The 9,304-nt window shown below is 38.7% G+C and overlaps 3 protein-coding genes across 6 annotated transcripts in view; 1 reads left to right on the top strand and 2 right to left on the bottom strand.

The window, feature by feature from the left end:
* The window catches only part of LOC113217278 (medium-chain acyl-CoA ligase ACSF2, mitochondrial-like), a 32,936-nt gene extending 32,642 nt beyond the window's left edge, over positions 1 to 294 (bottom strand). The window contains exon 1 of the mRNA XM_052268115.1: positions 130 to 294. Within this exon, the coding sequence (XP_052124075.1) occupies positions 130 to 149 (20 nt within the window). The 5' untranslated portion in view covers positions 150 to 294. The remainder of the gene's footprint in view (positions 1 to 129) is intronic.
* Positions 295 to 442: 148 nt separating this feature from the next.
* On the top strand, positions 443 to 7,028 carry LOC113216382 (U4/U6.U5 tri-snRNP-associated protein 2). 4 transcript variants are annotated; one of them, XM_052268111.1, is made up of 11 exons: positions 443 to 607; positions 4,738 to 4,899; positions 4,981 to 5,094; positions 5,182 to 5,357; positions 5,438 to 5,663; positions 5,741 to 6,027; positions 6,101 to 6,229; positions 6,312 to 6,373; positions 6,495 to 6,630; positions 6,702 to 6,788; positions 6,875 to 7,028. In XM_052268111.1, exons 1-11 carry the CDS (start codon positions 517 to 519, stop codon positions 6,896 to 6,898), a joined length of 1,494 nt encoding a protein of 497 aa, XP_052124071.1. In that variant the 5' UTR covers positions 443 to 516; the 3' UTR covers positions 6,899 to 7,028. The 4 variants fall into 4 exon arrangements, with proteins under 4 accessions (XP_052124071.1, XP_052124069.1, XP_052124072.1 ...); XM_052268109.1 differs by lacking the exons at positions 4,738 to 4,899; positions 4,981 to 5,094; positions 5,182 to 5,357; ... (4 more) ...; positions 6,495 to 6,630; positions 6,702 to 6,788 and adding exons at positions 892 to 1,053; positions 1,135 to 1,248; positions 1,336 to 1,511; ... (4 more) ...; positions 2,649 to 2,784; positions 2,856 to 2,942; XM_052268112.1 differs by lacking the exons at positions 4,738 to 4,899; positions 4,981 to 5,094; positions 5,182 to 5,357; ... (5 more) ...; positions 6,702 to 6,788; positions 6,875 to 7,028 and adding exons at positions 892 to 1,053; positions 1,135 to 1,248; positions 1,336 to 1,511; ... (5 more) ...; positions 2,856 to 2,942; positions 3,029 to 3,149.
* Positions 6,973 to 9,298, bottom strand: LOC113217255 (uncharacterized). Its single transcript, XM_026437068.2, has 6 exons — positions 9,114 to 9,298; positions 8,899 to 8,962; positions 8,749 to 8,822; positions 8,559 to 8,651; positions 8,246 to 8,458; positions 6,973 to 8,164 (listed from the first exon to the last, which is right to left on the bottom strand). Exons 2-6 carry the CDS (start codon positions 8,951 to 8,953, stop codon positions 7,922 to 7,924), a joined length of 678 nt encoding a protein of 225 aa, XP_026292853.1. The 5' UTR covers positions 8,954 to 8,962; positions 9,114 to 9,298; the 3' UTR covers positions 6,973 to 7,921.
* Between the last annotated feature and the right edge of the window lie 6 nt (positions 9,299 to 9,304).

Below are 9,304 nucleotides of genomic sequence, written 5' to 3'. Positions count from 1 at the left end.
CGGCTGAACATTCTGGAAGTTGGAGAAATCGACCACATTGTGGTCACACCGCACTGAACGTGCTAAACGGTTGACGGGCTCCGCAATATCTCGGCCAGTAGTACCTGTTGTGTACCTCGTCGTGCCTACCTCACAGCGGAAGTCCCCATCCCGGCAGTGTAATGTCGAGATGCACTTGAATATGCTGTGTTCACGGGTAGACTGTGGCAGGGAACACCTCCACCCACTGGCGACCAGGCACCCCGTAACCTGTCACCAGCCCGCCAGCTTGAACTACTGCACAAACCGCGCCCGCGTTTCTGGCTGGACAAGTGCAAAGTGCAATACACCGTGGGTGGTTCGTGGTCGATGGCGGGAGGGGAGTGCGAGTGGATGTTTTGAGTCTTGTCTTGGGCGGTGCATGCTGGGTACATAGTGGCAGCCAATGAGAGCGCTTCGCTCTTGATACACTCCCGGAAGAAGGCGGTGGCGGCGCTGAGCAGCCTTGAAGAAAGTAAACATCAACAAACGTTAACCATGACGGATGCTGTTGTTAACGAAAAAAGGGGTATTTTGAAGAGGAAAGTCGAAGAGGGAAGTCACATTGATGAAGGGGATGAGAGCGGACGTAAGTCAAATTAATTCTTAAGGTTTATCTACTGTATTTTTATTACCGGCCTTAGCAGCCGACGGTTGATTGAGGAGGTTAGATTCCCTTTGACTATCTTATAATTATTTCGTTTGTCAGGATCTTAAAATAATAACTGTCAAATATGCTTAGTTTGCTCAGTGTCTAATATAATCTAAGATAATATTTCAATTTAGGTAATAACGACGTTGAGTTACTGGTATATAGTGTGGTGGTCAATCTTTCATATGAAAATTGTAAATACCTTTGCATGAATGTTCCAGAGAATAATAAACTGCCCAGGAAGCAGACGAATCACAGACTCTGCCCCTACCTAGACACCATTAATAGACATGTCCTCGACTTTGATTTTGAAAAGCTGTGCAGTGTTTCATTATCTCGAATCAATGTCTATGCTTGTTTGGTTTGTGGTAAATACTTTCAAGGTAATATACTGCCTCGGTAAATAAACTCAATGTACTAGATTCTGTTCTTCAAAATAATTGTATGGCTTATTATTTTTTCAGGAAGGGGAATAAATACTCATGCTTATACTCACAGTGTAAGTGAAAGTCATCATGTGTTCCTAAATCTTCTCACGCTGAAGTTTTACTGCTTGCCAGACAACTATGAAATCATTGGTAATATATTTTTTTAAAGCTACAATAATTTTTCTGTCTTTCTTGCATTTTAATTATTATAATATTTCATACCTGTGCTTTCCACAGATTCATCACTGGATGATATTAAATATGTGTTAAATCCTACTTTTGACTCAGAACACATCAGATGCCTTGATACTAGTGACAAAATGTCAAGAGCAATTGAAGGAACTCTGTACATGCCTGGAATTGTTGGTCTGAATAATATCAAAGCCAATGATTACTGTAATGTTATTTTACAGGTGAGAGGGTTTGAGCGAGGTTTCCATTTTGTGTCAGTCAAATATTTGTCAAATAAATATGTCTGTATTATCTTTTATAGGCATTGTCTCATGTTACACCTTTACGTGACTACTTTCTTCGCGAGATTAACTACTCACGTGTGAAAAGACCTCCTGGTGATAGCATGTTCCTCCTCGTTCAAAGATTTGGAGAGCTCATGAGAAAGTTGTGGAACCCCAGGAATTTTAAAGTCCATGTTTCACCTCATGAAATGTTGCAGGCCGTTGTTCTTTGGAGCAAGAAGAAGTTTCAAATAACTAAACAAGGTATTATTGTTAATTTCAAAGAAGGATTCTATTTTTCAACTTAAGTATGAAACTTTGAACCATAACAACCTTTTCAGGAGACCCTGTTGAATTTTTGTCTTGGTTTTTAAACGCTTTGCATATGGCTCTCAATGGCACTAAAAAATCTGATTCCTCAATAATTTACAAGTCATTCTTGGGTTCCATGCGAATATACACTCGCAAAATTCCTTCGACTGAATTGGATGACAAACAGAAAGCAGCAATGTTATTGACATCAGAATACCAGGATGTGGTCACTGAGTCGCCATTCTTGTATCTGACCTGTGACCTCCCGCCCCCACCTCTGTTTAAAGATGAAACAGTGGAGAATATAATTCCACAGGTAATGAAACTTCAAAGTAATATTTACCAATCCAATTTTCCATTTCTAACTGATTTGTTTTTATATTGTGAAGGTCAACCTGTATACTCTGCTAGCCAAGTTCAATGCAACAACTGAGAAGGAATACAAGACAGTGAAAGAAGACTTTATGAAGAGGTTTGAAATCATTCAGCTGCCTACATACCTTATTTTGTACATAAAGGTGTGTACCTTGTCAATGATAGCTAAATTATACATGTTGGTTTTGTAGATCTTTCATAGTAAAAATGATTTTTTTCCCCCAGAGATTTACTAAAAACACCTTCTTCATAGAGAAGAACCCTACAATTGTCAACTTTCCTGTAAAGTTAGTATTTGTATACTTGCCATGTATATGCATTTACATTCTGCATCAAATTATTCTTTTCATTCTTCAATTGTCTCTCTTAGTTTAATTGAAATTGCATTGAATTTTTGTCTGTTTTTAGGAATATTGATTTTGGGGATATTCTAACACCAGAGGTAAAAGCAAAACACAAACAGACAATGTATAATTTGGTTGCAAATATTGTTCATGATGGAGAGCCAGGGAAGGGGACCTATCGAGTACATCTTCTACACAAGGTAATAGTACTGTCAATTTTTAAGCATTTAAATATTAGCGTTCTTTATCTAATCAGTTTTGTATTGTAAAGGGAACTGGAAAATGGTATGAAATGCAGGATCTCCATGTCACAGACATACTTCCCCAGATGATCACACTCACTGAAGCCTACATTCAAGTAAATCTATCTTCAGGAACTGCAGTACTGTCTTATTTACCAATTTATTGATAGTTTTTCTAATACTAATATTTTCTTCTTGACAGATTTATGAAATGAAGCAGGACTAACATAGCATGTTAGAACATTCTGTAACATTTTAGAAAGCAGCTCTATTACAGAAGAGTAGGAATGAATCAAATACTTCTCATTAATAATTAAATCATAGGGGGGGGGACTGCTGTCGGTTGCCCACATTCGGGGGTTTTGTGGCACAAATTGCCTACCTTTCAGGCGGCTCTCTAGAGACCACAAAGGGGGGGGGGAAATCGCCCCCCGCCCCCCCTTAATCCACGACTGCTTCCGCCGGAGAACCCCAGTGAGAAATGATCAATCCAAAAGACCGACGTGAATGATGAAAATGTGTCCCAAAAATTGATGACATTTCGACAAATTTTCTTTAAATTGATGACTTTGTGATTGATCATTTCTCACTGGGACAGCATTCTGTCCCGACATTATCAAACCCACGGCTTTCATTTTCAAATTTTGTTGGTCTAGAAAAATAAGGAGCATCTATTGATCAAGATATAACCGTCGGCCTGGGGCCTGGGGGTGTGCTCCTGTTGTCCCCGCAAAGTTCGAGTCTTCGACCCCTCGACGACAGAGCTCATCTTTTAACTCATCTGCACTGCGCTGCACTGCAAACTGTTAATCAAAGAACAAGCACTGCTCTCACAGTGCAGTCGCCTTAACTTAACGCGTGCTCTTCTGGGCGGCGTATTTTCCACTTGCCATATACCTCCCAAACTAACGCCGCGAGCGAGTTGGGGCTAGAGCTCTAGGGGGTGACCACTCTCCTCTCCCGCAACGCTCGCAGTGTTCCCATTATCGTTAGTACACCTTACGTTCAGAGCGGCTGAACATTCTGGAAGTTGGAGAAATCGACCACATTGTGGTCACACCGCACTGAACGTGCTAAACGGTTGACGGGCTCCGCAATATCTCGGCCAGTAGTACCTGTTGTGTACCTCGTCGTGCCTACCTCACAGCGGAAGTCCCCATCCCGGCAGTGTAATGTCGAGATGCACTTGAATATGCTGTGTTCACGGGTAGACTGTGGCAGGGAACACCTCCACCCACTGGCGACCAGGCACCCCGTAACCTGTCACCAGCCCGCCAGCTTGAACTACTGCACAAACCGCGCCCGCGTTTCTGGCTGGACAAGTGCAAAGTGCAATACACCGTGGGTGGTTCGTGGTCGATGGCGGGAGGGGAGTGCGAGTGGATGTTTTGAGTCTTGTCTTGGGCGGTGCATGCTGGGTACATAGTGGCAGCCAATGAGAGCGCTTCGCTCTTGCCGTGGAGTGGAAAAAAGGAAGAAGGCGGTGGCGGCGCCTGAGCTGCCTGTAAAGAAAGTAAACATCAACAAACGTTAACCATGACGGATGCTGTTGTTAACGAAAAAAGGGGTATTTTGAAGAGGAAAGTCGAAGAGGGAAGTCACATTGATGAAGGGGATGAGAGCGGACGTAAGTCAAATTAATTCTTAAGGTTTATCTACTGTATTTTTATTACCGGCCTTAGCAGCCGACGGTTGATTGAGGAGGTTAGATTCCCTTTGACTATCTTATAATTATTTCGTTTGTCAGGATCTTAAAATAATAACTGTCAAATATGCTTAGTTTGCTCAGTGTCTAATATAATCTAAGATAATATTTCAATTTAGGTAATAACGACGTTGAGTTACTGGTATATAGTGTGGTGGTCAATCTTTCATATGAAAATTGTAAATACCTTTGCATGAATGTTCCAGAGAATAATAAACTGCCCAGGAAGCAGACGAATCACAGACTCTGCCCCTACCTAGACACCATTAATAGACATGTCCTCGACTTTGATTTTGAAAAGCTGTGCAGTGTTTCATTATCTCGAATCAATGTCTATGCTTGTTTGGTTTGTGGTAAATACTTTCAAGGTAATATACTGCCTCGGTAAATAAACTCAATGTACTAGATTCTGTTCTTCAAAATAATTGTATGGCTTATTATTTTTTCAGGAAGGGGAATAAATACTCATGCTTATACTCACAGTGTAAGTGAAAGTCATCATGTGTTCCTAAATCTTCTCACGCTGAAGTTTTACTGCTTGCCAGACAACTATGAAATCATTGGTAATATATTTTTTTAAAGCTACAATAATTTTTCTGTCTTTCTTGCATTTTAATTATTATAATATTTCATACCTGTGCTTTCCACAGATTCATCACTGGATGATATTAAATATGTGTTAAATCCTACTTTTGACTCAGAACACATCAGATGCCTTGATACTAGTGACAAAATGTCAAGAGCAATTGAAGGAACTCTGTACATGCCTGGAATTGTTGGTCTGAATAATATCAAAGCCAATGATTACTGTAATGTTATTTTACAGGTGAGAGGGTTTGAGCGAGGTTTCCATTTTGTGTCAGTCAAATATTTGTCAAATAAATATGTCTGTATTATCTTTTATAGGCATTGTCTCATGTTACACCTTTACGTGACTACTTTCTTCGCGAGATTAACTACTCACGTGTGAAAAGACCTCCTGGTGATAGCATGTTCCTCCTCGTTCAAAGATTTGGAGAGCTCATGAGAAAGTTGTGGAACCCCAGGAATTTTAAAGTCCATGTTTCACCTCATGAAATGTTGCAGGCCGTTGTTCTTTGGAGCAAGAAGAAGTTTCAAATAACTAAACAAGGTATTATTGTTAATTTCAAAGAAGGATTCTATTTTTCAACTTAAGTATGAAACTTTGAACCATAACAACCTTTTCAGGAGACCCTGTTGAATTTTTGTCTTGGTTTTTAAACGCTTTGCATATGGCTCTCAATGGCACTAAAAAATCTGATTCCTCAATAATTTACAAGTCATTCTTGGGTTCCATGCGAATATACACTCGCAAAATTCCTTCGACTGAATTGGATGACAAACAGAAAGCAGCAATGTTATTGACATCAGAATACCAGGATGTGGTCACTGAGTCGCCATTCTTGTATCTAACCTGTGACCTCCCGCCCCCACCTCTGTTTAAAGATGAAACAGTGGAGAATATAATTCCACAGGTAATGAAACTTCAAAGTAATATTTACCAATCCAATTTTCCATTTCTAACTGATTTGTTTTTATATTGTGAAGGTCAACCTGTATACTCTGCTAGCCAAGTTCAATGCAACAACTGAGAAGGAATACAAGACAGTGAAAGAAGACTTTATGAAGAGGTTTGAAATCATTCAGCTGCCTACATACCTTATTTTGTACATAAAGGTGTGTACCTTGTCAATGATAGCTAAATTATACATGTTGGTTTTGTAGATCTTTCATAGTAAAAATGATTTTTTTCCCCCAGAGATTTACTAAAAACACCTTCTTCATAGAGAAGAACCCTACAATTGTCAACTTTCCTGTAAAGTTAGTATTTGTATACTTGCCATGTATATGCATTTACATTCTGCATCAAATTATTCTTTTCATTCTTCAATTGTCTCTCTTAGTTTAATTGAAATTGCATTGAATTTTTGTCTGTTTTTAGGAATATTGATTTTGGGGATATTCTAACACCAGAGGTAAAAGCAAAACACAAACAGACAATGTATAATTTGGTTGCAAATATTGTTCATGATGGAGAGCCAGGGAAGGGGACCTATCGAGTACATCTTCTACACAAGGTAATAGTACTGTCAATTTTTAAGCATTTAAATATTAGCGTTCTTTATCTAATCAGTTTTGTATTGTAAAGGGAACTGGAAAATGGTATGAAATGCAGGATCTCCATGTCACAGACATACTTCCCCAGATGATCACACTCACTGAAGCCTACATTCAAGTAAATCTATCTTCAGGAACTGCAGTACTGTCTTATTTACCAATTTATTGATAGTTTTTCTAATACTAATATTTTCTTCTTGACAGATTTATGAAATGAAGCAGGACTAACATAGCATGTTAGAACATTCTGTAACATTTTAGAAAGCAGCTCTATTACAGAAGAGTAGGAATGAATCAAATACTTCTCATTAATAATTAAATCATATATTTTGATTTAAAATAAATCACTTCTACAAGACATGAAGTTTTCTCTTAAAATACCCACAAATGCTTCTCTCACATCACAGATAAAGTCAGTTTCTTTAAATAATAATAAATAAGAAAAATATTTAACACTCTAAAATCACAGAAAGTGGAATGCCAGTTTTCAAAGCGGCTAAAAGACTAATTCACACAATGTTTCTCCACCATACAGTTAATAAGGCCCCAATTAGAGACAAATTGGACAGCATTCCTATATTTGACTTCCTTGAACACGTTCCCTATGGTCAGGTACAAACATTTTGATCAAACTCGGATCCACTTAACCAGTTTGAAGAAAAGCTCTGCTGTATTTTTCAACAAGTGAGCACAACTCAAGAAAATATAATTTATCTCAAGAAAAGAAGCAGAGTCAACCAACATTTTACTTACATGTTAATTTTCTTAACATACAGCAATTTTTCACAACAGATCAATAAACATTCACATAATGGTTAAGTTTAGAATGATAATTATAACAAAAAGGCAAAGATAGAGAACCAAGTACAAGTGTAACTTTACCAGTTCGGGTGAACTGAAGGATCACTCAACACAGTTACAAATGGAAGTCATTTCAATATCAGTAGCTCACACAGAGAAATGTATACTTAGTTTAAATAAAGCATATAACGTAAGTAGACACGTGACTAAAGTTGGTCAGGGATAAACTAAACACTGGTCACTATAACAAAATAAATCCTCCTTAAAGATGGGTGTTTTTGATGACTAGATAGATTCACAGTACTTACTACTATGCTGACTAGACATATTGCAGAAAATGTTGTGTACTTCAAAATTCAACCTTAATATAAAATTTTCATTGTGCCTAACCACCCCCCAAAAATTTGGTTGTATAATGGCACTTAAAAAACTTTCTTATAGGTAACACACTCACCAAGGAATACTTTCACATTTGTCACAATAAACGCTTATCCATGGCAATTTACTCTTCAAACATTTTACTTGTGCCTCACAGCGATCTGTTGGGTGAAAGCCTTCCCTTTCATCTCCCCTCCGGAGCACAAGGCCAGACATGTTGTGTAAGCCACAAGACCAAAGACGTTTCGCAAGATCCTTTGAAATCCACTGACGACCATTCAATCGCAATTTGAGACCAACAAACAGTTCCAGTTCCTAGAAGGAGATTACAAAAAATGATCAAAATTGAAGGAGTAGAATACTAATTCAAATTGAGGGTGATGGCAGATAAATTACTTTCAAGCTTTGCCCATGAGCAGCAATAAGAGAAAGGGATGTTTCTTTTGGAAGGAAAACATGCAAAAACTCGATGCCATTCATGCTTCCACCTCTCTCCTTAAAAATGTATGGCTCAGTATCCAGTTCTTCATGCCAACCCTCGACTTGCAGCTTGCGAAGGTGTGGCATATTTTCCAAACACATTAAATGGCATTTTCGTACATTCCATAGCTGTGAAGATGTTGTTTTTCTCATATTACTAAGAAGTAAGTCTTAAATTAAATTTTCTTTTAAGGAGTCACTACAATAATGACAAATTTGTATAACTCACTTGAACTTCCTCTAATTGCGGGGTCAGTTGCTCCAGCAGTTGTTGAGCCCAAATATGATCATCATTGCAATCAAGGCTCAGTAATTTACGAACCTATGACATAAGCAGACAAAGAAGGAGGTAGTGCTACACAGAAGAAAATCAAAATATCAGGTTATACACCTGACACATTCGATACATTGAAAAATACCTTGTGCAGACGATCTGAATCAAGTAAGTTCAGTTTTGCTTCCATTTTGCCTGATTGGTCCCATTGACCGTATCCTGTAAATTTCAAGTTAAGGATTAACATACACAACACAAAATCATAATTATGATACAGAACATCAAATGAACCTACGACTTTTCTGGCTACGACAGTGTTCTTCCACGTCCAGTTCCTCCAGAGACGACATCCTGAAAAGCTGAGTTAATGCAAATGTTATAGTGATTATAGTTCTTTATACCAATTTATAGCTGACTGTACTTCACATGGTACCCAGAATAACATCATTGTTAAAACAAAAATTAGAATTGGCAGTAGAACTGCTTGAAAATTTTTCCCTTCCAAATTACCTTGGCTTTGGCTGGGTGCAGTTCTTCAAAGACTGACTGGGTGCAGTGCACGACTTCTGGGCAAAGAGGGTCCTAAAGTACCCATACAGGCTGAAGGTCGGTCGGGGGTTTGAGTTACACGGATGAGGCAGCAGGGGAAGACGAAAATGTAGGGGATGTTAAATGGAAGGGGAGGAGGGGGAGGGGAAAAA

The sequence above is a fragment of the Frankliniella occidentalis genome, unplaced genomic scaffold (genome assembly GCF_000697945.3).
Source record: "Frankliniella occidentalis isolate FOCC.00 unplaced genomic scaffold, Focc_3.1 Scaffold64, whole genome shotgun sequence".
NCBI classification, from domain to species: Eukaryota; Metazoa; Arthropoda; class Insecta; order Thysanoptera; family Thripidae; genus Frankliniella; species Frankliniella occidentalis.
This window is presented reverse-complemented; position numbering and strand designations above follow the sequence as displayed.

Excerpts from the sequence above, each read along its gene's own strand:
- LOC113216382 (XM_052268111.1), top strand. The coding sequence starts at position 517 with ATGACGGATGCTGTTGTTAACGAAAAAAGGGGTATTTTGAAGAGGAAA. Across the intron at positions 4,900-4,980 it reads TTGTGGTAAATACTTTCAAG|GAAGGGGAATAAATACTCAT; the intron begins GTAATATACTGC and ends TTATTTTTTCAG. Across the intron at positions 5,664-5,740 it reads GTTTCAAATAACTAAACAAG|GAGACCCTGTTGAATTTTTG; the intron begins GTATTATTGTTA and ends CAACCTTTTCAG.
- LOC113217255 (XM_026437068.2), bottom strand. The coding sequence starts at position 8,953 with ATGTCGTCTCTGGAGGAACTGGACGTGGAAGAACACTGTCGTAGCCAG. Across the intron at positions 8,823-8,898 it reads CTGTCGTAGCCAGAAAAGTC|GATACGGTCAATGGGACCAA; the intron begins GTAGGTTCATTT and ends TGAAATTTACAG. Across the intron at positions 8,459-8,558 it reads CGCAATTAGAGGAAGTTCAA|CTATGGAATGTACGAAAATG; the intron begins GTGAGTTATACA and ends ACATCTTCACAG.